Genomic DNA, 27,337 nt, shown 5'->3' on the forward strand with positions numbered 1-27,337 from the left:
ACTAAACAGCAGGACCGTACGGCAGAATGGCGGCTCAGCTCGAACACACAAGGGAAGATGGAGAAGCAGCAGAGTGTGGAGGCATGACCTCGGCACAGTGTGAATGTATATAGAGAAAATTAAATCTCTGATGGACTTCGGTAAAAAAACTGCACTTCCTGAAACCCGGAAAAAGATCATATTTATGATGTTTTGATAATTCAATGACCAACGGAAGGCATGAAAATATATTACTAGCAGAGTTAGAGGTAAAAAAAAAAAAACAGGATAATTTCCACATACTGTACATTTTTTTTAACGACCTGTTAAAAAAAAAAAAAAATATATATATATATATATATATATATATATATATATATATATATATATTAATACTAATGATAAAATCGATGATGAATTAAACAGTGAGAGATGTGCTGGTTGTCACTGACCAGTCAAAGTATGACAGTTTGCAAAGGTCATGCTGATCATTTGGATCCTTTTCATTCGATTCTCTTCTTCCTCATCGATTCATTTGCATATCTACACCCCTCCCACCAAAAAATCCCCCCTCAGCTCTTCAGTCTATCATTAAGAGGCCATTAATCATGGGCCGGCAGACGATCCATCGACTTTGGACTTCCCTCTCTTGCTTAATCTTGTGGTGGCATTTTAATAGGACACTTTTCCAAGGGGACAGCATGATGGACAAAATAATAGAAAGCCTTTTTTTCTTCCCCAAGTTATGCAGTCCATTATGACAAAGATACTTTTAGATTTATCCCACTGAAGCGGAATTTGGTCAAGTAGGAATTCTAATTAGGGGAACGGCCACAGGGACTCAATTAAGGAAATCTAATTTCTTCCGTTCTTTCCCCCTTCTCATGTTTTAAAGATAAACACCTGCTGTTATATCCTGCCAAAAAAAATATCTCAAGATCACAAAACCGATAGAGCACTTTGCAAGAGTCTTAAACACTTAGTTACCGTTCTTCTTCGGTAATGATCATTTGAAAAGTGGTCTATTTTTTCATACGCTATCTGAGAATGAGAAGGTGCTCCGGCACATAGCAAGATAAATGAGTGAGTTTTGTGCTATGTGGAACTCCCTAAAAATATAAGAGATAACCGAGTAGAACTAAATGATAAATTAACCCGGGCACCGAATGGAAGGACGCAGTGTAGATCAATTGTAATTAAGGTGCTTGTGGGAATTTGTGGTTTGACGTCAGCCAAAAAAATGCCACACAAATCTCAGGGGTTACAGAAGACAAAGACTGATGATTGGAGTGAGGTGGCGTGCTGCGTCTCATCCTTTAACAGTTGCATCTTAATGAGACGAGCCCAAATCGTTAGCGATCGATATGATTCACTTCCTGCTCACAAGAGATTTTCTTCATGCAGATAGATTTAAACTAGGGGATTAGCTGTAAATCCTGAAAATACCCCATAAATGCATTCCTTTACTACTGTATAATACATTCTTTTGGGTGCTTTTTTTTTTTTCATGGTGTCAATTATTCCAACAGAATGACCATCGCAGGACTTTCTTATTTAAATAAACGTGGGTAAACTCGTTTTTAGTGAACATCAAATCAAATCAAGATTCCTGCAGTAACACACACACACAGGCGCGCAGGCTCTCGTCTCACCTCGTCTCGTCTCGTTACCATGGCTACATTTGGAACGCTAGCCGCCTCATGCTAGTGAGAGACAGGCTGCAAACGAAGTGATTAGTTTTATCAGAGCCTCCATCAAATGTGCTTTATCTAATCTCCGGCCACCACAGCTGCACATCAAAGGCGCAAACACGAGCGAAGGACAGGAGGTCTGCGCTGTAGGATTCCTCAACCAGTCGTGCACTGACAGGAGGACACAGGAAGCAATGCTTTCATGAATCAAACAGGATGTGTGACGAAAGTTGTGTCCTCGGTTTTTCAAAAGCAACAGTAACGGTAGATGAATGCAAATCAAATAAGTACAAGGGCTTTATTAAAGGTCATGTAAAACCTGAATAAACTGATACTGCTTCCTAAGTGGAATATAATCAAGAACAGGAACAATCATATATTATAGCTCCACAAAGTTGTATTTTGAACCTGGTGGTCAAAAATAGGAAGTGTCAACTTGCTAATGTTCCTATTGGGGCGGGAACCACACTGCCCCAATATTTGCTCTAGAAGCATTGGAGAGGACAGTTAGTCATAGAGTTGCAAGAGGCAGATTTTAACACCAAAAAAATACCATGCAGCTAACAAAGAACTTTTCTATAGACAATCAGAATTATAGCTTACAGATTTTTGCAAACAAAGGCAAAAAGTGTAAGCTCAGACAGTGCAAGATGTATTCTGATGTAAGGAGAATGCTTGTATAAGGTCCACATGTCAGAAATTAATTTGCACCACAATGACTTTGTTTCCCCGTACAAAGTATCAAAAACCAAAAACTGAGTGTAATGTTTTTTAATAAATCATCAATGGCTGAATTGTAGGGCTAGTTTTATGTCTTTCGCATTGATTTTGATGGGCTGGAGATTTTGCTGAAACCCAAAGTAGCGATCACCAGTTTTGCCTTAAACAGCCAAGACGACTTAAAAAGAAAGAAAGTGGAAAAATATCATCAGCAATTTATATGTAAAACATCTCATGAAAAAATAAGACAAATCTAAGCCCAGCCTGAAATGAGTTTATACTTTAAGCATATTATTCTTAGCTGGTTTTTGATGGAAAAATATATTTCTTTTGAATGTCCTTGCTTGGTGCAGGGATGACTCAGAAGTACATGCACACATTCAATATAATATAAACGATTATACCACGTTCTTTCCCTGGGCAATGAGACCCAAAAATGTCCGAGATCAGAGATGAAGCTAAAACGGAGGTAAAATGAGTCATCCATGTCATAGATGTTATTTAGAGAGCAGTAACGGAAGGATTTAAAGGCATTCAGATCGGAAGCCTTTCCTGACTGGATTATGGATGTTCTAAATGCCAAGTTCTCAATATAAGAGGTAGAGTAACTCTTCAAAAGATTTAGCTCTCATCTACACAAGTAGATAGAGCATAAGTAGGTTGTTGTCGAGGATGGCAAAAAATCTCCTGAAACAATTGTCCAGTTGTTCTTTGGGGATTAACCTTAAAGGCTATTATAGTGGTACGCCCCAAATTGTATTATTTCTCTTGCCAACAATCACAAATTTTTCTTGTGTTGATCTATTTTGCCCTGAGAAATTCTGCAAGAACACAGAAGCACCAGAACATCATGATACAATACGAGCTTCATACGATCTTCTACAATGTGGCAAAGACGTGCTAGTTGTTCCAATACATATGCATAATACATCCTTATAAAAGTTCTTTCTGCATCAACCAGTTTTTGTGTTGATGTAGCAGGAACGTGGCCCAGAATGATTGGGGTGAAGGTGTTCATTAGTGTTGTGGTCAGTCTTCCTTCACCAGCAAAGCCAAATTATGCTTACCTCAGGTGTATTTTCATGCTGGAAAATGTTTAACAGTGTGACGGTCAGGTATTCACCCATTTTTGGCAGGATAATGTATATGAAAGGTGTGTAAAGGTCTGTAGAAGCCACAGTTCAGTAGGTATCTTAGTTCTGAAGTCACGGTTTGTGAATTTTTTGTTAGTCAAGTTAAAAAAGAAAGACCTGAACTTTATTTCAATGACTAAACTTCAAATTTAACTTGAAAACACTTAAGCTTGTTTAACAAAGGCTAATAACTTTGTTCTATTAAAAAGGAAACCTACATCTACTGTAGGTATCTCGGTTTTCCAAGTTGTGCAATGGTTCTTTTAAATAAAGCATATTTAAAGATTAAAGTTATAAAGTTTAAAAGATTAAAGTTATCTTTTAACATTACCAGCTTTATTTATTCGAAGCGCCACTGGTGCCATTTTTTAAACAACTCATTGAAGTCATTCTTTTTCTGCTTTTTTTTTTTAACAGTAAATGGACAGTGCGTCTCTTGCGACATGAAGTGCTCATGAAATTTCTTCCCCATCACATGTCACATCAACATGGCTGCACAAAGTAATGAAGTAAAATTTCTTACCTTTAAAAAGGGTTGTAAAAGCTTTAGCTGTAAGTTAATCACTGTACAGATTAACTGTATTCATTTGTTTTCTATTTCACTCGCTGTTTGAGAAAGAATTATGCACCACCAGAGTTAGCTGACTAGCATGTTGCTAACATAATGGCCGCGCCCAATTTCCCCCTTGAATCAGTTGATACGCCGATGTCAGACTTGATTCTGACCAGAGGAGTACTGCTCAGTGCATATATATTTAAATAACCTTGTTTATCTGGCTTTTAAATTCAAGACACATTCAATAGTTCTGCAGTGACATCTGAAACTTTTGTGAGCATCTCAGTCCGCAAGCGCTGCCAGTTTATCTTTTTTTTCTTCTTTTTAAATGCAAGTCTGCAGTGCTTGGGAGCAGCACATACTGTAGGAGATGTTTAATCAGGTTCAAAGATTTTTTTCCCCCTAGTGCCAGTTTTAACTGTTAAATAACACTGATATATATATATATATATATATATATATATATATATTTTTTTTTTTTTTTTTTAGTTATTCATTCATACTGTATTAGAACATTAATGGAACATTTTGAAAATCACGTTCAGCGAGTTAACCAAATCAAGGGAGGGAATTGACAAGCACTAGTTACAGTTAGACTGTATTCACTCAGATTACTATGTGCAAAATGTATACTATGTGCAAAATTGTTACAGATCTTGTTAGGCGTCCCAGCAATAACCTAAATTAAAAGAATATGGAATTTTGACTATACAAAGTACTCCCTTGTACATACATAAGCTCATTAACACCTACAGTTAGCTCTTGTGTTCCTGTGGCTGATAAAAGATGTTTCTGTCACTCACAAGCCCCTTATTTCGCTGTTAAGGGTTCACATGTTAAAAACCATTGCATGGAGCAAGACCAGTTAAATATATATCTTACTTTCCAGTCAGGAGCAACCGGCTACAAACTTCAAAACCCTCGCCAGAGTAGACGAGCAAAATGACTGTTATTGACCTTGAAGTTAGCGAGGCAAACACAGGCGGTGGAATGAACTTCTGCACGGTAACAAGTGTGCAAGTGATTTTTCTATTAAAGAATAAAGGCGAGCACAAATACCTGCACAGACCTTGTCCATCACTGCCTTTTAACGTGTGCCGATCGCACATAAAGCCTTCCTGCCCACACCTGACCTCCACCTCCCTCCTGACAATCCCTCTGTCTCTCTCAAACTAAATAAAAGGAGGGGGGGGGAAGCAGCTTGGCTTTTTCAAAGGATTCTGATTTCATCAATTCATCACCTGATTGGCTTTCATACTGTAGCAGTCTAAGAGCTGTTTTCTTTCCTCCAGAGTACATATAAAAAGTGTTCGTGCATTACAATGGGCAGCATCTCCCCATTATTTCACACTGCCGCTCTGAGAACCTTGGGAATTGTACAGTGCACAGAGTCGAAATGCAGCTTAATTGAAGAGGCTTTCCGATAAAATTTCAATTTGCTCTCTGAATAAGGACGATAAACTTTGAAGGCTTCTGCGCGTTTTCATGAGCAGCCCTTACATCCACTCGATGACTGTGTAAAACAGAATTCACAGAGTGCCGGAGAGGCTGAAATTTCTTAAACCCCTGAAAACACAACGGCTGCCTCTTGGGTCAGTAATGTTCAGAGTGGAAAAGCTGTGTAACATTAGCACATAATGCTTTCAGAATGCTTGGATTCCACGGAGAAGGCTAAAAAAAACTAAAAATTCCAAAATATGCAAGAGACAGAAGAAGGTTTAGGTTTGTGTTATGCTTGCTTTAACAGGTTTAAGGAAAGGTCTGTCTTGTTTGTTTGCAGTTTAATGAAGTGTGCATGTTTTAAGGCAACATGTCAATGCTGTAACTTTTATAATTTGTTGAATATTTGTTTGAAATAAAATTAATTTCATATGAAAGGTATTGTCTAGAATGATGACAATCTCAAAGCAGTAATCTATTCTCTTCCAGGATACATCAACTGTTTAGTACAAAGAAACCCTCCTCTTTCTTTAAACATGAATAAATATATTGTTAGCAAAATTTTAATAATTTTTCATTCTAGATCGGAGTTGGCCAAGTGCTTTTAGATGCGAGTCTTTACTGCTTTCAGGTCATCCTGCAACTCTTTCTGTGAGACTGTTGGAGGGCTGTTTAATAATATTACCCCTGAGGACGTCATAAAGCTCCTACACCCTCATTAAGATTGCATGAAATTTTTCTAACCAATGGCAAGATCTATTATTACAGTAGGATAAAATTGGAATGACTATAACGTGCTAAGATCAAAAGTATTAAGACAACTTTGACCATGCATTATGGTTCTCCCTGTGCACAAAACAGACGATTTCATTAATTAGTTCCACTCTATCTGGCTGCTAATTAACTAAAAAAAACTAGGGAAAACCTGGCTATGTGACAAAGTGTTTAGCTGCTGGAGTCATGGCCTGGGTCATCTCCAGTACCAGTCAAGAAATCTTCAGGAAGCAAATTAAGCAGAAATTGCATGAGCAAGTGACACCAGAATACTGCACGTCTTTTTGGCTCCATGCCCAGCCAGATCCAAAAGCTCTTTATACTAAATACTTATTATTTTATAGCAATTTCATTGCATAAAATAAATTATTCTTAATCTAAATTTCATTACAGAATTGAGAATGTAATTAAAACACAATTTCCCTCCTGCCTCAATGCTTTTAACCACCACTGTATGAAATGGAACAAAATGAAAAATCATAATATTATGAAAGATCTTAAGTTGATTTTCTTTCATATAAGATGCAAGTGCAGATGAACATTTGCTCTTACCTGTGCCTTTCACCATGCACTAGTATCCAAAGCAAATAGTAAGCCTGGCTCTGTGATTTCTGATGACCGAGTTAATGCCTCCAAGATTGCGGTTCAATAAAAGACCAGTGGCCTAAACACCCCTATTGACTCTGATCAGAGCTGATGGAAGGAGACAGAAGTGCGTTGGTACCTTAGAGACAAGGATGCAATTAGAGTGGACCCCTCATCTGAACTGACCTTCAGAAGGGGGTAAAGTGGACAAACACCACAAGCTGAGAGAGCAAAGGTAGATTATGGAAAGTAGACATCTTCTAATAACAACAAAACATCGCTGTTATCTTCGTCACGTTGCTTGTTGTTGCACGAGTACCCCAGACTAGAGCTAATAGAGAGCTAAGGGTTGTGGCTCGCATTATTAGGGCTAAATAGTGGAGAAAAGCTATCTGAACGTTAGGGTCAAGATGTCGATATATTTCATTTTTAAGCTTTGAATGGGATGAGTGAAATAAAATGAAATAAATAGCAATGTGCTTTAGTGCTCATAAAACTGAAGTGCTCTCTTTTTATGCTTGCTTCGATGCTTTTTACTCAAATACCTTTGTGCACTCACTCATTTTGAATGGCTGAATGTATACTTGAACACAAAAATAGGTGTGTGTGTAAGCATAATTTATATATATATATATATATATATATATATATATATATATATATATATATAAACTTGCTTTTCATGCTAGTTCCAAGCAGATGAGGGTTTTCTACTTAGTATTTAAATGCTTCCCATATTCAGGATGTGATTAGGGTTTACAGTATGTTCATTTCTGGTTCTCAGGTTCGCAGCAGGAAAGTGAAAAGGTCCTAATTTGGTTTCATTATCATTCAAATGAATGCGAAACTGAAATGAATGAATGATAATATTAATAATAACACGGGATGCTATTATGCAATAATAATATAAGAGAAAAGCTTTTTTTTCCCCTTGACAGTTGTCTTTCTCTTTTAACACATTTAATCAGAATTGTTTGGTACTTTTACGATTCGTATTTTTCAACTCCTGAGGTTGGACAGAAGGTGCAGTGAGTGTAAACCTGCTAGAGCAGCATAACCTAATGAGCGTGCGTCGTGGATAAAATAAATCTTTTTTTTCCCCATAACATGATCTAGACTGTTTTATTCTTCACTTAATACACATTTTTATAAAAGTAGAGTGACACAGCTAGCAATTGTGAAGCAAAGACTGAACTTGTCTTCATAACAGCAGCACATCAAAAAGCCGACCTTCTGACACCGACACAAAAGACACTCTTTCCCTTCTTTCTTCCTCATTCCTCTCTCTGGCATTACATGCACAGACACTGAAGTGGCCTACGAACAAAGTGTGCCTAATCTGTGGGTTCCTTGAAGCATAGTGCTTGCATGTCCAACCTTTAATCTCGGAAAAGGGATTACTGGCATGGAGATGTGTCGGAGTAGTGTTGTGATGCAGGCGAAATAACCACCTGGCTCGCATTGCAAGTCGGCCGTGTCGCAACGTTTATAGAAAACCAACAAGAAAGAGACATTACCAAAAAACATTTCACAACAAAAGGACAAGTGATCCGACTAATCTAATCATGTAGCAAATTACCCAGAGGAGTGTTACACTCTAACACTTTCCTGTTGTTGTTTGCTGTGTAGGTTCATGATGTTGTTAGGTAAAGTCAAATATTTCCAGGGGTTCTGCTGTAATAATAATAATTTAAAAAATCATTTCCTGTATGATAAAATTTAACAAGGTCCATAAGGACATGAATGAGTGAGTTTGGTGTATACGAACTTGACTGCACGGAGTCCTGACCTAAAACTTGTGGAAAGTCTTCACAGAAGAGTTTATTATAGCTACAAAGGGTTTTTTTATAGCTGCAAATGTTTCTCAAGATTATATGAATAGTAAGTCAGGCAAGTGAATACTATTGCCAATATAGTGTGTGTGTATGTTTATATATTTATATATATATATATATATATATATATACATACAAAACGAAACTATTTTTTTTTTTATTAATTCTATTATTATTATTGTAACAAATGTTTTAACCCTTTTACTACCTGCAGAGTAAGGATCAAGCTTTTTGAGTGCTTCTGCTTAAGGTCGTTAAGTTAAAGTCAACTTAAGATTTAGCTGCTGCTTTTAAGAATAACTCTTCACTCTCAAATTATTCACACTGGGTTGTTCTTAACTGGCGAATAAGGTTAGTTGTTTTAAAGCTTTCGGCAGATGTTCCCCCACATGGTTTCGTGACATAGCTTTGCATATTGCAGATTCAACAAAGATAAATTGATCATGAAGTGATTATCAATCGATTTTGATTGTCGGTTGGATGATTGAAGCACCCTAAATAATTGGTGGTTTGTGATGAGTGAATGGTAAAAAGAAAACATTAGGTGGCCAAGTATTTGAGCTTTAGCATCTGTCTTTCCAAAGAACAGTCAGGGTTGATTTCCTTTAGGACTGACAGGTTTGATCTCCTTGCAGTATGAGGGACTCTCAAGAGGTACAGTATTTCCAGCACCACAATTTGAAAGCTCCAATTCTTCGGCACTCGTAGGGTCTAACTCCCACAGCCATATATCACTACTGGAAAGACCATGGCTTTGACTATGTGGACCTTTATTGGTGGAGTGATGTCTCTACTTTTTAATATGCTGTCTAGGTTTACCATAGATTTCCTCCTAAGGAGAAGGCGGATTTTAATTTCATGGCCATAGTCAACGTATGCAATGATCGTCACTTCTTCCATTTCTTTTGCTTCTATTAGATGGCATTATCTTTTTTTTTTTCAATCTAGCTTTTAGACTCTCCTCTTTCACCCTCATTAGGAGGTTCTTTAGTTCCCTTCTCACTTCCTTCCATTTGAGTGGTATCATCTGGTATTTCTCCAGGGTTATGATTCATTTAACCGGAATCTTGCTTCATGTACTCTACATATAGACTTATAATTATAAATAAGCCGAAGGACAAGTTTACAGTCTTGTACTTCGTATTATCATTTTGAACCAATCAGTGATTCCATGTCTGGTTCTGACTGTGGCTTCCTGACCCACATACAGTACAAGTTCCTCAAGAAACAAGTAAGGTGGTCTGGATTAGTTTTCGGAAACAACGATCAGTGATTGGTCACTAGAAACATTGATGATCGATATCTGGTTGTTAAAAAAAAAAAAAAGGTGACCGGTTATTAGTGATAGGAAATAACTGTGATCAGTAATTGGCTATAGGGTAATCATAATGACCATCGATTGATTATTGGACCCCAAGGGTGAGTAGATGGTCACTGGGGAAAAAAGCTGTTCAATAATTAGTGATTGGGGGCATCTGCTCACAGACACATAAGCCAGGTTTAATACACTGATCAGCTGTTCTCTGAACTTGTAAAACCTGCAGCTGTGACAGCAACTAGAGTACTGTATAGACTGCAGGACAGCTGAAGTGTCACTGGAAACTACTGAAGGGGCTGTGAAGGCTATTCGAGGAAACGGTCAATAAACTCGCAAGACTTGGCGCATCACAGCAAGTATGACCAAATAAAATTATCCATAAGGTGTCCATTACAATAGGAATGAATATCTGGATTCCAACAACATGGTGGTGGTGGTGATGAGGGGTTGCAAATGACCACCATGCCTCATTCTTTCTATTATTTACCACATCGTTTTTGCATGTAATTTGCACACATTTACTGTATGCTCACCTCGTTCACCCTGTCTATTTTGTTACCAACCATCACTCCATCTACTCTCGCTGTAGATTGCCAAAATGCCTCTGAAAATGAATGACTTTCAGCTGCTTTATCACATCTCACCACTGCCAGTGTGCATGCTTTGTTAAAGGTTACTAATGAACTGGAAAAAGCTAAAAAATTAAAGGAAAGCTGAAAGATGGCCTCGTTCTCAATGGACTTTCTTCACAGCTCTTAAGATTCAAGCACGATGAATGGATTTATCCGTCTATTTTCTCAAAACACAGAGGTGATTAACGAGAGGCTGTAGCCGGTGTTCTCGATAGTGCATTCAACTATATAATTAAAAGCACCACAAAACAGTGTTGTTTGTTTAGACTCACAACAGGAGATTAATTAATCGGATTAATTAAGCGTCACATTGGTCAGACAAATAAATTGGTGAGTTAAAATGTATGCAAAAAGCTAAATTTTTGCTTAAAACCGCTACAGGTCACTATTGGATATTTCCTTAGACCAAGCAAGTGCCTTACCTAAAGGCAGCCTTAATTTACTTCCTTTTTTTTTTTTTTTAAGTGCTCTCAAATGATTCAAGACCTGCGTTCGTCCCCTGTGGGAGGTTACAGGCCAACATGACTCATCTGAGCAAGTCACCATAGGGGATAAGAACAGATTTTGCCTACTGGTGATTGTCAATTTTCGGTTTTCTTTTCTCTCACACTTGCTCGCTCACACACACACACACACACACACACACACACAAACACTTGCTGCAGCTACCGCCGAGAATGTGTCTGATGCTGATTTCAGATTTGCCAAAACGCCCTCCAGGACATAATTAATCATTAGGAGATGATTCATCAAAAACTGGGGAAGAATAGCAGGTGTGAGTGAACATGAAGGGTATTGCGGTATCGGGCTGATTTTCAACAAACACTAATTAAAGGGAAATTAGGGAAAACAATTATTGTTCATCATTTGCATTTTATTTTGCCAATACAAGGCTCATGGGTGACGTTACGCACGTCTACTTTAATAACAACAACAGTAATAATAATTCTGGTGTTTGTCTGATCAAATAAAAAAAAAGCATAAACAAAATATGTAATGATGGTGTTGTCTTCTAAATACTAGAACGGTATTGTGTCAAAAGAATAAAAGGCACACATTTAAATCGGTAGAAGTGGATAGTCTGGTGCATGACTGCGACAATACCGAAGCTCAACAGTGCATTAAGCAGGGGGTCTGCTCTTTCTCGGTGGGACATCGGTAAGTGTAAACGGATCAGAGTTCCCTGGGCTGACCTGATTAATTCTGCCGTTTTGTATCATAATGTCACGTTCATGAGAGGGGGGAAGGTAACATGCTGAGCCTGTAGCAAAACCTCCATTATGAGTCTCCAAGCAACCAGAAACCCCTTCCTTAAAAGAGCGACAATATCAAACATGGATCAGATTTCCTGATCAGAGAAGCTCTGATCAAAATACATGCTTCCGCAGTAGGCAGGCCAGGGTGATGTTATCGCTGTCAAAAACTAATGACTTCAACGTTGTGGGGTGACAGTGAATGCTTAAAGAAGCAACAATGGAATGGGCCGAGCCAACTATCAGCAAGTGAAATCTGTTAGCTCAGGGTGAGCCTTGTCTCAATTTGATGTACTTAGCCAAAACAGGATTCTTATTTCTAATACCCGTGTGTACTTTTATTAGTTTAACTAGGAATACTAAACGGAAGTATGGTAAAACAGAACCTAAACTAAATCAATATTTGGAGTTCATACTCAAGGAGTGGAAGCCAAGCGTGGCTCCTCGCTAATCATTCAGCCACTAATTGCTCGGCTGTAAAGTGTTGTCTTGCCTGAGATCACTGAAAACAAGACACTGGTATCGATTTGAATTTGGTTTATCTATCGATCGCATTCTGGCATTTGAAGACACAGTGAGACTCGCGTTGGAACGGATTATTCTGGGTGCGTTAATGGGAAGCAGGATGTGTTTGGGCATTCGATAAATGCAAACTAGAGCTTCAGCGGTTTCTTTAGGAAATGGGGGTATTAGGGTTTCACCCGAGAAAAAACAAATACCTTAAAGGTAAACTATACACTGAGAGTAGCTTAGTGAGCTAGACTAAATATGGGATTAATTATGGTGTTCTTGTTCATCTGAACAAAGCGACCTAATATTGCACTGAAGATCCACGGTGTCGCTAAAAGATTCCTAAGAAAAACATGAATGCCAATTTTTACAAGGACAGAGTATGCAGGAAGATGCACAAACAAAAACACTCAAACCAATCATCTTTGTTGCCAACAAGCTACTCTAGATCAAGACTACCTCCGAGGAATGAGATACGCAAATGCACATTTAATTGAATAATCAAGTTTTAACCAAATACGCATCATGAGTCTTAAGCAGATGGGATGGCCTGCCCAAGATGGCGCAAAGTAGATAAACTTTATTAGAAGGTCTTACTTTGCAACATAACCAGTGCGCCAGAAAACAGCCAGCAGGACTCACTCACACAACAAATATTAAGGTCCAATATCACTCCAGTGATTGATTTACTGTCAAAATGCTTCAGGCTGCGGTGCAAATGATGACCACATCAGTCAGTCAGACTCCATTCACGCGCTCAGACCGAACACACAGCTCAGTCATCAGAGCAGAACACAGACAGCACTTTGTGCTCGAGAGCCTGCATAAATATGAAACTGACCAAGCGTGGACCAGCAATATGAGGGGATGATGGATAGAAGGATATGAACATGCCACAGGGCTCTTTGAGAATTCCACATCTGTTTAGTTTGTGCTAATTAATCATCTTTCATTTCAAGTAAAGATTTATTAACTTTAGAAACGGGTCTTTGGCGTGGGAATAATTCTGTTCTCGGGAATAAGAATTCTAGCTGTAAGATTTATGGGCATCCCAACATGCAGCTCACTCAAATATGTTGGGACTAAACGATTTATAGGAGTCGCTGCGGAACGTGAAAAATGAATCCTCAGCCAGGGTGATTTTAGCCCCTAGCCCAAGCAATTCCCATTCTGCCTCATCGAAAATTAACAGATTTTCCTGAAAGTAACCTCGATCAACGTTTGGCTTGAAACCAAAACCACCTAATTTTTTTTAAACAGTATTTAAACTACAGCAAGTAAGCAGGCTTCTCTTGAAGGTGCATACCGGCATGCTCAGGATATGCTCAAACTACTTAACCGTTAAGCCGTGCTGTAGGTTATAATTTTAGTTTTAGCGACACGCTGGAAATGATAATGTTCAAACTCTGCCTTGAAGGATTTGCAGGTATAGTTCATGCAGTATTGGTATTTGCAAGCTCCCCACCGGAATGAATCCAGCCATGGAAGCACCGACATGATAAATTCATCACAGAGAACAATTCAAAGGCCTAATCATCAAGGAGAGTGCTAGAGAGAAAGTGCCAGGACCAGGGGTCAATCCCTCGCCCCCTAGACGACATCGTACCCCCCCTGTTCATCAAGCAGACGCAATCACTCCAGTCCACAAACACTTTTATGACGTCCCTTCACATTATACTACATGTGGTGTTGCAATGAGATTTTTTTTGTGTGTGTGTGTGTGTAAGGTTTTATGTGAAAGATTTATTTGCTCAGAACCAGAGACTCAAAGTCACACTTGCAATTACAGCATCCAAGAATAATGGAATGGAATGAAAGGTGAAAGTTGAGTACATCCTGTTCTGTCAGTAAAAGAGAATGGTGACCGGGGTTTATTTACTTTTCATCATTCTTTAATTAGATTAACTTTGACACTGTCCTTGGAAAGGACTGAACAAACCACAGATGTAGAAATCCTCCATCTGAATTCTGGCTTGAACGGTTCCTCACTCTGAGCTACATCACCCCAGGTTATAACTGGGGTTTTTTACTACTACATAAAAAAAATCTCAACTCTAGGGTATGAAATGAAATGGAAAGCTTTATAAATATAAATCTACTGTTCTATAAAAAAATATATTGAATTAAAAGAAACTGAAATAATATATGAAAAAAAGCATATCTCCTTGTTTTTTGTTACATCTTTAGTCACTTGACACATCCTTACTTTTTTGCCCCAACATTTAACTTCCTTAACTTTACTCTATCCAAAGGTGAAATGAGGCTCTCGCGATGCTGCCGCTTGGCATCGCTTATCTGTTCGATCCTAATGAGGGTACGCATTTAGTCTGTTTAGCGACTCATCATGGCTGCCATGTTTACGCGTCGTTAGAGCTCCACTTCCTCTCTCTCCCGGAGAAGAGGAAAAGCAGATGCCGGATCTTCCGCAGCCATCTCCCTTCGCTACACCCGTGTTGCCCCTGTGTGTACCTAATCAGAGAAGATCGGAGCGGTGTTAATTACAGCTGTTAAGATACTCCCATCCGATCCCCTACCAGCTCCTTTTAGAAAATGCCGGGGGTTAGCTGCTCGTCAATGCTCGCAGCTGTATTTTCTCTGGGTTTTGTTTGTATTCCAGTTCTAGTGCAAATCGTAGGTCATTACAGCACAGACAATATATATTTGCAATTTTTGGACTTAATGAGCACACAGAAACTGTATACAGGCAGCAAAATTTGTACTGCACTGAATACGAACTTCAAATTTGACATTTAAACAAATTTAAGACTTTAGGAGTAAAATTTAATTTATGAGATTTTTTAAATTGATAATAAACAATACTAATTTTAGCTGCTAAACAGGCTAAATATTTTTGTTTCTTTTATTCATGTCGTAAAATAACATGGTACTATTGCTGTTGTTAATCACCTAATGTAATATACTGTGTGTTATTTAACAGTTAAAAAAAATAACAATAATAATAACCCAGTATTTTTCTAGAGCAGGGGTGGGCAAGTTCGGTCCTAGGGAGACGCAATCCTGGAGAGTTCAGCTCCAACCCTAATCAAATACACCCCTAACAAGGTAATCATGGTCTTCAAGCTTATTAAGGCTACAGGGAAGTTAGGTTTTTTTTTTTTTTTGGCTACCCCTGGTTTAGAGTGTAGAAAAAAAATACAAACTTGTGTCTAAACTTTTGACTGGTAGTGTATGTTTTGCCAATCATAAATAAAATTTATCGACAGGACATGAATTTTTAATAAAACAAAGTGTTTAGTACAGCAATAAAAATTGTTTAAATATAGATTTTTTTCCATTGACTAAAACTGAACACCAATGGGCTCTACTATCAGAGCTGCTGTCATAGAAAATAATCAACATTTTTTTAAAACACAACAATGCTATGCCGCTGTATATAAGCACAAAAGCAGCACATACTGTAAGTGACGACAATGGCATTTTCACATTCAGGCCTTTTAACTCTATTGCGCTGATATGAGCGAGTGGGGGAAAAAAGAATAATTAATGGCAGGACGGCAGAATCAAATTGACTGGTTCAGAAAGCTCTGCCTTGTTCCACTTGGGACTGATAGTGGCAGTGACACATAAAACTCAAGAGCAGCTCCCAGACAAGCATTGGATTAACTGGGCTTTAAATGGAAACGCTGCCGACTGGCCATGTCTGGAGCGAGACCATATTTGCTCTGAGGGTTTGGGGAATTCCGATTTCAATTCCCAGATGGTTTCGAGGTGGATGGGACTAGGATGAATTTGCAGGTCTGAAACGCCACTCAAATTCTCCGATTTCTACATGAAAACATTATTTAAAAAAACATGCCATCTGGACGGTTATTTTTGAATTCCCTAGAAGATTTAAGTAAATATACATATTTCAAAGTTGATGCTTACTGCAACTTAAAATGTTCAAAGGTTTTAGGCACGGTATCTACAGGGCTCACGACTTAATCTAAAGAGGAACAGAAATAACTGAAGAACTTGCACTGTGAACATTGACAACTCTGCAGATCTCGCTCTGAAATCTTTTCAGAATGGAAAATAGACAAAATGCTACTTCAGTATGCAAGAAATCTCAGGAGCGTGCTTTTTTCAATAACTAGCCATCCAATTTAGACAAAAGCTCTGCGCAGTTTGACCATGAAGAGCGGAATGTGTCTCATTCAGCTCGAATTCAACAAATCATTCATCACGCCACGCGGCCGCTGCCAACGCACGCGGCAACGTAGATATGGCAGAAAATGATGAACCGCTGTTATGTAAGCCCGCGAAATGAAAAGACGCAAACTTGGAAAATGTCAAGGTAGATTAAATAAATGAAGGAAGAGGGAGGGAGGTGTGCGCATGTGGAGAATGGCCTCCAGCTTTTCGAGAACGAGGAGATGGCGGAGGAGTGCAGGAGTCAGGTGGACCCACGCTGGTGATTTCGCTTCTGGCCATCAGCCAAGTTAAAGGAGGACTCTCTATCCCTTTAAAATGTGAGCGCTTTTATGTTGTTTTATTCCTTTTTTTTTTCCCCTTCCAGTCTGCGTCACTGGCAATGTAATGAAAGGCAACACTAAATCTAAACCGGGAAAAAAAATGAAAAGGATATTAAAAGAACATAAAACTGAATAGCTGGCTTGGCAGAGCTGTAAAGCAAGCAAATATAAATAAAGTAGAAAAAGTTAAAAGTTAAAAAAAGTAAAAAGTTAATTGGTTACTTTGCACTAAATCTGCAGAATATATAATACGCACACTAAAAGCTGATGAGACGGGTCTGAAATTTGCTCTACAAGCATCTACTCCAAATCCAAGTCTTAGACATTTTACACACACCAAGGAACCAGTTTACCTTCAGAAAGATAAAGCTTACTTTTAAACTTAACCTACAGTATAAGGTCATGACAAGGTTGTTTGCTTCTTAGTTGATGTTTAGATGTTCCAGGGTGCTGCTTGGGTCCTGATTCTGATTGGTCAAAATCAGCACAATAGTTTGGCTCCAAAGCAAACCAGAAGTTTAGAATAGTCAGAGGTAAAGCTGTAGGGCATTAGGTTTTCACCATGAGGACGTTTTTACAACAGATAGCATTTTGTTTTAGTATTAATATTAATGACAGAATGTCACTTTATTACTGCCATAGCAAAACCTTGACAGAAACTATGCTGTTTTGCAGATGTTTCCAAACTTGCAACATAATACTGTATAATATATTCAAGTAGCTAAAAACGGATGAAAAAATTCTTAATTAATACCTGACTGGTCAGAATGCAATGCTACAGTATACGCTCTGATTGAAGTAAAAGCTTAGCTTCCTTGCAGCTCATTCTAAATAATTAGTGCTGTCTTAATGGTGATAAATGGAGAAAAATAAGCAATGGACCCCATCCCACCTTCAACTTGAAGTTTAATAAATAAAATGCTAAACTGTCTGCAATTAAACATTTCCATGGTAAATCTGTCTGACGTGGTGTTAAACCAGGTGTCTTAGGATGCTTTGAGGAAACGTGTGTAAGGAGAGTACACAGCGTGCTGTAGAAGTGAGCAGTACAAATTGGACAGAGATACATGCCAGGCACACATTACTCTGCAAATGAAAGCTAATTCGGCACGTGTGAGTAAGTGGTTTGGCAACATCCTTTCAATAGCAATGGAAGAGAAAGAGAGTGCTTATTGGAAAAGCAGAATAAAGGCAAAATGTGCTTCTATTACATACAAGAGGAATAGCTTGCATGTATGAACAATGACTGTCATACAAGCGCACACATGCGAAAGCCTGGTACAATAGATAGGCGATCCATGACTATAAAAGAACTAGCGAAATCAAGGCTACAGCGGTTCGTTCAATTCTCTGCGAAACGTTTGCTGTACAAAGGATAAGAGTTTCACAAAAAGGATACAGACCATTAACTTTATCTTACATCAGATGCACTTCTCCGGTGCGGCTCCCTGCAGACGCTAGACATTTACAACGTGACAAAAAGATAGATTGTTCTGTTTTGAAGCACATTTTAAACTTATTTGATTCATTGCAAATACTGCACATGAGGAAACATTTTCAACAATGTGTTTATTATAATATTTTTTACTCAATGTATTTGTTGAAAACTGGATTTCAATCAAAGAAATTCCTAATAAAAAATATTTTTTTGCTGATGAGATGCACCAGAAGGACAAAAACAAAAGGCTAAAAAAACAGTACGTTATACAAGTTACTTTTGAAAAGTAAAATCAGCCTGAGTGTTTTTTTTAAATAGTCACATAATGAATACACGTAGTTGAAGGAAAAGGTTTTTATAAATAGTTTAAAGGTTACAGATAAAAATAATCTATCGATGATCTCGCATCAAGTGGCGATAATATTTCAGTATAAAGTCCACGTCTGCTTGTCTTTCTGTACGGCAGAACTCTGCCTAACATAATACAAAGAAATTATATTAATACGGTTGTGTATCTTACTCTTTGTTTACACTAAGTTGTTCTTCTTTCATCAGCAGCCAAAAACACGCCCCTGAGTGCATCAATCAAAGAGTGAATCACAGATGAGGAATCGAAAATGTAAATTAGAAAAGTTTTGTCTTAAAGCAACTCCGATGCATTAAAACTCACTTATATCACTTCCGCACTGTTATTTCAGCTGTGACAATATCTAACTAATCCCAGTAAAAAAAGATTCAGTTCAGCTTTAATATCTATTAGTGCAGGTGTTTGTTTACTTTGGGCACGTAGCTCATCAGTAGCTTATTTTAAAGTAGATTATTAAGTCTGGCACTTAACTTTTCTTAACATCGCTTTTAATTAACAGTTTAACTTATGGTGCAGGTTAAACTTCAGGCAAATATCAAAGTACTGCAAGAGTTGCAGCCCATTTTGGGTGATAAAATTAAGTTTTAATAGATACTTTTATAGCGATTAAGTGTGTATGTGCGGGGGGGGGAGATTTCAGCACATAACACTTGGCTCTCAGACTGCTATGGATACGTTTGCTCTAACGAGCCATGCTTTAACTCATAGTGAAGCTTTATATTATTGCTTGTTATTGTTATTAGCGTCACAGTTTCTGGTTCGTAACTTCCTGCGAGAAGACTAAACATATATTGATCTGTCGATTCATCTTTGATGGTTCATAGTCTACTTGCCCTTTTTTTTGGAGCCATATTGTCCTGAACTTTTGTTTCTGTTTCTTGAGGATTTTGGGTCCTCTTAACACTGACTATACACGTCTATTATCGCGTCAATTGGCTGTATTGGGGGCCACATATAGCTATAGCCACCTTGAGGGAAAAACACTAAATTTGAGGAGAAAAAAGGGCTAGATGCTGTGACATAATCTGGAACATAACATCACTGTTACTCAAAATGTTTATTTCATTTATGGTGCAGGTTTAACTCCAGGCAAATACCCAAGTATATTAAATTCTATTCATCCAGTTTTGATGATGCTGTGACAAAATCTGGCTGGACAGACATGAATATACACAGACATAATTTTTTCTGAGACTGGTTTCGGATCCTCCAATGTATGAAACAAAGATATCACTGAAAGAGTGAGTTCTGATTGGTGAAAATACTAAAGCTCAAGTGCTTAAGCTTGCTGGGTGAATTTAGGCATTTTGTGAGGCTACTGTTAATAATGACTGCATGCCGAAGCAGGATAAATATTCAGGATAGATAATTATCGTTCAGAATCACTAACGGAAAGGTTCTAAAACTTTTCAAACCAATGGAGAATGAGGTAATTTTGTTACTTAAGACTGAATGATGAAATGTAGCTTACCTAGCCTTTTCCAGAAAAATGAATGGAGATCACTTAAACACTCGGTAAAAAAAATAAACAGTAAAAAACATAGCTATTAATAATGTAGGTAAAAGCATTTCCATACACACAATGTGTTAAAAACTCACATGATTAGGACTAAACAGCTTGGTGGCCATAGGAAAACCACTCGTTTGTGATACAACTTAGGAAAAAAATGCTTCAGTTTTCCTAAGGAGCATAAAGATTTGACTTTGGAGCAACGGAAAAAAAGTCAATGGATGCATTGGAGTAAGGAGAAAAGCCCATAAGTTGATTAAAAAAAGTTTCTGGAGCTTAGGTAGTTATTTAGAGAAAGAACAAGCCCTGTCCACCACAGCACTAACTTACAGTGGAAGATCTTCAGGCTATGTGGAAGAGAGATAAACTGGGTTAAGCATTTATGTGTGTGCCTGTGTGAGATTACTCACACAATGATGTGCAGCCTTGCTCTGTTTCTTCATCCCCTGGGGCGGGGGCCAGGCTACTGCGCTCGCTGCCTAGGCTGGAGTGACTCTCTGACAGGAAGCTGGCTCGGGACGGGCTGCTCAGGATAGACTGCAGGGGAGTGACGCCCACACTACCGCTCGACTCGGACAGGCCTGCTCAGGATAAAGGAGGAAATGTGTTTGCATGTAGTTAGACATTATGCATATAAAATAAAACACAAAGGAGTATGCTTATAGCGTTACCCGAGTGTCGTCTTTTGATGCTCTCTTGGATGAAGGTCTTTCTTTCGCTGCTGGCATCACTGAGCTCAGAGTCGCTGCCATCACTCTCACTCGAGTCGACTGTCGAGACAGAAAGAGACAGACGGATGGAAAAGGGTGACAAAAGGGAGGAAAAAGTTGCAGATTTAATTGACTCTTCACAGGAAAGCAAAGCACAGGGTATATGATGCTAGCAGGATCTCTTGTTGTCTGCTAGAGCTGTCAGAATGAGCTGGGAAGTTCCATGCTCTCACTGGAGACAAATCATACAAGTCTCATCAATTCCAAGTAGGTACTGTGACAATTTTCAATAAACAAAGTCATGCAAGTGCATTCTACCCTATGTAGTGCATGAATAGAACGATTGACAAGACATTTGGAACGGTATTTAAAGTTTTAATGCAACTATAGTCTCCTATAGACTTTTCTCAGACAGAATGTGTTTATATGCAAAAAGTATGAAAAAAAAAAAAAAATCACAAGACCTCCCTAATTTATTCTTTAAAATAGGATATCTTTCCTTTAACATGCTTCCTGTTCAGATTCATCACTATTTGTGGCATTTACAATGTTCCTGAGAGGGAAAAAAAGGAGCTCTGGCTCGGGGATCGGCTCATCCCAGTGAAGCAGCAGTAGCTATCGTTTCTTTATGGTGGATGAAGTGTGTGTGTGTGTGTGTGTGTGTTAAACAGGTCATATGATATTGCTTTTTCAATAACTACGCTTCTGAGCTGATTTTATTAAAATACTAAAGCCGCCCAAGTGTTAAGCGTGTTTGGTGAATTTAGGATAATCATGTACAGTACCAGAGAAATGTTCAGAAACTTTTCAAACCAATTTTTTTTATTATTTTTTTAAAGTAAATGATGAATTGTGGCTAACCAATCCTTTTTTGTTGTTGTTGTATTTAAACTTTTATGCAGCAAGCCCCTAACTTACTGTACAAACATTTAAGTACGAACAGACCTCACATTTCAAACTCGATTTTGTAGATGTGAACAAATCACACAAGTGGCTCACGTGCCTGCCGGACATTGTCACAGGTGTGTTGCTGTGTGTTTACTGTACAGTAGTACAGTGCTCAATCAGAGCCCAGCAGTGGCAGTGTGAAAGGGGCTGCTGGGAAGCACAAAGCAATAACCAGGGAAACGTGAAAATAGTAAAATTAATGGCAATTATTGTACTGTACCACCAATTTTAGGTAACTGTAAAAGTAAAAATTGTTTATTTACACTTCATATGTTTTTTCTTATGCTTTACATTGTACATTTGTGTCAAAGGTGTACAAGACTCACTTTGTCGGACTTACAATCTCCTGGAATAGAACTCGTTCGTAAGTCAGTGACTTCCTGTATATTGCTGAATACCGATGATGTTATTAATATAATTCCTTTAATATATATGCACATACTGGATTTTATTTTTTTATAAGGCAAATCCCTTATATTGTCCTGAATGTGAATGGGTGAAAAAAGGGGTATCCACCCCACAATTTAAAAATGTAAAAATGTTGTATGATTTGAGTCATATTTCAGCTGGAACATTAACAAACACATTCTGGAGACCACTAAGACTTATTATACTGATGCTTAACTCATTAAATCATGTTAATATATGTGAGCTTTAATTAAAGCAATATTTCAAGAAAAAAGTATTTTCCAATATTATTCACATGATTACTCTCTTTTTCAAAAAAAAAAAAAAAAAAAAAGCCAAGGAATAAATTAACACACAAGACTGAATGAAGGTGTCATTAGAACAGTTCAAATGAACCGGAAGGAATTAATCAAAATGAACACTGGAGGAACGGAATGAAAAATGAAATGAAATGGGGCAGAAAAACAGTACGAAAGTAAGCACAGGACACAGAAGGAGAAATATGAATAAAAAAAGAATGAAAAAAAAAACACACACAATGCTAATTTGGAAGATTTCCATTAAATTGAAAAAACAAAAATTTAAATCAATGCTTTCTGCACAGGATTTTGTTTTCATCACCAAGCATGCTAATGAAACACATCATCAGCCTGTAATTTGCTGCGGGAGAAAGCGGCAGCATGAAAAAGAGAAAGAAAACATCATAAAAGAGGCAGAAAATGTGAGTGTGATTGCCTCCGTCAACCCTTAATTTCATTCCCACCAGGTCTCCCCGGCAGACATGGGGAGAAGAAGCCGAGGGCCAGAAAGAGACGGTTGTATGGTTCTACCCGCACATGGCTTGCACTCATCAGTGGCCTGTGCCCAAGCTGAAAACTCAAATGTACACATACATACATACATGTACACGTACACATACATATATACATACACATACATATATACATACACATATATATATATATATATATATATACACACACATACATACACACAAACACACACACAAACACACACACTTATGCTCTGAGAGATACCACCTGCCTCTCCAATCTGGCTTGATGGATTCAGCCAAAGCAAGAGTGACTTCTGGCTCACTGCTGACTCACTGTAACCCATTCTGCAAACAGACACACACGCACACACACAAACTGACATGATGAGGTTCATCATGTCTCTTTTTAAATAACCAAATCTATCAAAACATGAAAAAGAAGAGCAGCTAAAGGAGCACTTTCTGCCACTTTATATACTTATTTGGTCGCATCACCAACCAGGGATTTTTTGTATTTTTTTATTTGTGTAGCATAACGCGAGTGTCCTGCTATTTGCCGTGTTCTACATACGAGACCTTGATCGATGCCTATGATTGGCTATTGTTGCTGTAATTAAGGAGACAAAGAGTATACAATCCCTCCCACTCGGAGTGGGTGGTATTATATACCCACTTTGCTCAAGCGGCTCTCAGCCATGGATGGCTTTGGTATTGGGAGCTAAAAACGTCAGGGCAAAGGCCTTTCAGCTGGGCATTTGTGTCCTGTGTGAAATGTTCTTAATTAAAGTCCTGTCTCTTTATGACAAACAGAGCCGAGTAGGAGGAACAAACACTACTCTATTGATTTCTTCAAAACAACATTACAAATCATAAATGATCATCATAAATGGTTTGTGTTAAAAGTTACATATACCAGTTTGTTTAGAGATGCCGTAATGGTGGGGACAAAACCCACAACTAATTCTACAGAGTTACAAATTAGATCGAGGAAAAAAAACTGACAAAACTGAAAAGAGTTGACAACTGAATCGATAAGGGGAAGTTGTTCCAATTTTCAACCCTCCACTTTGACTGAACCTGCGTTTGTTAGTGGTACAGTAATTACATTTTGGACAACAATGGATTCACTTGAATAGTGAGCAAATTACGGTGAGTTATTTTCTAGCCAAAGGCTTTGTAAATGATGCTCCAAATCAGTAAAATGTGTCCTTTTAAACAGAATACTCTCTCATTTTTAAAGTTATACAAGAACAATAAGGAGAAAAACATTTCATTGTCCTAATTACCTTAACAATAACAAAAGGTTTCTCGGCCGATGCTTTCGGCACAAACTCTGCTAATCTTAATATGATCAGCCAGGCACATACAAAACAATACCTGCTAAGACCGATGGTGTATTTATCTCTTTCTATTCTACTGTCCCCCTTTTTGTCCCTTTACAGTCATGACAGCAGAGGCCAGGGTGCAGAATAAAGAAAAACTCAATAATGCTGCAGGCTATTTGATTACACTTTCCTCCAATTGAAATGCCATGTGTCGGATTTACAGTTAAAGGTCTCAACCAACATGATATGACTGTTTATATTTGAACAGCCCTGCTGAAGTAATGTAGATAAACTTAATAATGTCAGTTTCCTAAGTGTTTAAAGAAAAGCATGGTATGCATGGTAGCACAGTGGCTTCTTGGACTTTTAAAATAAGTGTAAATACCTTGGTCCAAATGAAACCGTACTAAATCGAACTTCTCAAAATCAGACTAGCGCGTCCACCTTCCGAGAACAACAAACACAATATATATACCGCCCATCTCACTTGTACAAAAAGTAATGCAATCTGTGTTTTTCCCGCTCCACTAACTTTTTTGTAGATTGTTTTGCTCGGACGTAATAGGTCCACTGGGAATATAAGACTAACAAAAGCTGAAAGGCTGGAAACTGCAAAAAAAAATCATAGTGCAGTCAGACATATTTTAGTCATCAAAATGTGCTTCCGTAATGGGACAAGTAATTAAATCGCCTAGTAGAACCATAACCCTTGTTCAAATTAACTGAGCATATAAACGGACAGACTGTCGTGTCACACCTCTAGTGCAGGGGATTTGGATCCTACCTTCTCTCTGTGTTGTTGTCTTGCCATGCTTGCTGGGTTTACTTTGGCGTCCTCTATAGTCTGTCCAAAGACGTGTGATATAAGATAATCGGCGTTTCCGAACTGCCAAATGAATGAATTCATCGACCTGCCATGAGTCAACAATTCAGGCTGGTGTTGGTTGTGTAATGTTGTGGGGAAAGTTCTCTTCTCGAGACAGGTGGAGCTCAGTGGTTAAGACATTGGGGTACAAATTAGAAGGTTACCGGTTCAAACCCTAACACCACCATGAAGAATCTCACCTGCTCAGCTTATAATGAGATATAATGGAGGTCACTCTAGATAATGACATTTTTCAAATACCCCAAATATATTCCGCTATCTCTTTATGGACACAATTTACCTCACTTATAATAATGTATCTCACGTCACAATGTCATAAAAGATATGATTAATCTTATATATTACTACTGCTTCACATACACTACCGTTCAAAAGTTAGGGGTCACTTTTTAACTCCATGATGGTTCCTGATTTTATTTCTTTCTACATTGTAAAGGAATGCTGAAGGCGTCCAAAAAAATGCATTAATCCTCTTTTGAACATTTGATAGAGATGTTTCTGCTAATTATGCTCTGTAAAGACTTTATAACACCTCTAATCTGAGGTGCTGTTAATTGGTCATTTTTCAGGCTGATAACTCTAAATGAACTTCTCATCTGTGGCAGAGGTAGGTTTTGGTCTCGCCCTCCTGGGACGGCCTTCATGAGAGCCAGTTTCATTATGGTGCTTAACCGATTTTGCAAATGCACTTGACAATACTGTTCTTGCAAGAACTATTACAGAAAGGCTGACCTCTGTGTCTTAAAATAACAACTAACTGTTGTTTTTGTTGTTGTTATGTAATTACTTAATTCCATATGTGTTATTTTAGAGTTTTGAAATCCCCAGTATTGTTGTAGAATGTAGAAAATAAATCACTAAACAAAAACAAAGAAATTTGCAAGTGATCTAAAACTTCTGAACGGTAGTGTATATCTTAATGAAAGCACGCAGACCAAAATAATTATGCTTGCAACGATCATGTTTTTTCTCCCCCCCGTATTATAATTACTCATCAAAACTGTTGGCTTTTTAAACATAACTACAATCGTTTGCCTGTAAATCCATAGCCTTCCAATCATACATTTGTCTGCCTTTCCTTTCAATATACTTAGTGTATGCATGTAATATATATAATACCATATACAGAATAATATTAGATCTATTGAAATAAATGACAATTTTATACACTAATGATAAACTTTTTTTTGTTTGTTTTGTGTGTGTCAGACATACAAGGGAAACAAAACAAATGCCATCCCTGCCTTGCAAACGTAGCTCGCACACACGGTTAAAATCTATCAGAAACACGACACGTGGCTCAGACAAGCAACCAAAACTGACAGATTTTCAACAAAGCTTTTAGGTAAATGCAGTCGGCTTGATACCATTCGATTTTCTCCAGAAAGCAATTTCATGTCACGAAAAGAACTAATTATATGTCGTGTTGTAACGTTGTGGAAAGAATGTTTAATAGATGCTGCTTTAATTAGCATTTTCGTGTAATCTTTTTCAGCCACATCTCCAGATGCTGCTTGGATCATACAGACACAATTTTGCTTCCTCGGTTTGGACCGATTTGCTGAAGCCCTGTTCAGGAATATTTTGCATGCGGAATGGACCTGGCTGATTGCAGGCGCATTAAACGAGTAATCTATGATTGACTGTTACCTGAAAACCACTATTGGTTGATTTGATATTAGGATTGTAACAAAGCTAAGGGTGTGACCAATTTATCTAGATTATTTATTATTTTTTTTAAAGCAACTCAAAATTTTGCATGCATGCTAAGCATTCTTTACTAAGATTGTGGTCATGAACCTTGTTTAAAAAAAAAAGGTGATAAACCAACCATGTGCAATACAAATCAAGGCTTTGGCAAAACACTTCCACCCCCCAGAGCATCAAGTCACTCTTAGTCAAAAGCTTGACGCAAGGCAATGCTGCTGCGGAGAGCAGGAAATCTCTGAAAAAAAAACATGTGTAATAAGCATCACTTGGAGTTTCAGCCTTGAAGCCGACAGCTATGGCCTAATTGCCATTAGAGCGAACCATGCTGCAAGTAATACTAGACTGATAAAACCACCAAA

The 27,337-nt window shown here is 38.0% G+C and overlaps 1 protein-coding gene across 1 annotated transcript in view; it reads right to left on the minus strand.

Annotated features, from left to right (window-relative positions):
- Positions 1–23,328: 23,328 nt before the first annotated feature.
- LOC128512437 (rab effector Noc2-like) overlaps positions 23,329–27,337 on the minus strand; it is a 34,666-nt gene continuing 30,657 nt past the window's right edge. Inside the window, exon 7 of the mRNA XM_053485708.1 lies at positions 23,329–23,402. Within this exon, the coding sequence (XP_053341683.1) occupies positions 23,377–23,402 (26 nt within the window). The 3' untranslated portion in view covers positions 23,329–23,376. The remainder of the gene's footprint in view (positions 23,403–27,337) is intronic.

This window comes from Clarias gariepinus, chromosome 24 (genome assembly GCF_024256425.1).
Source record: "Clarias gariepinus isolate MV-2021 ecotype Netherlands chromosome 24, CGAR_prim_01v2, whole genome shotgun sequence".
Taxonomy (NCBI): Eukaryota; Metazoa; Chordata; class Actinopteri; order Siluriformes; family Clariidae; genus Clarias; species Clarias gariepinus.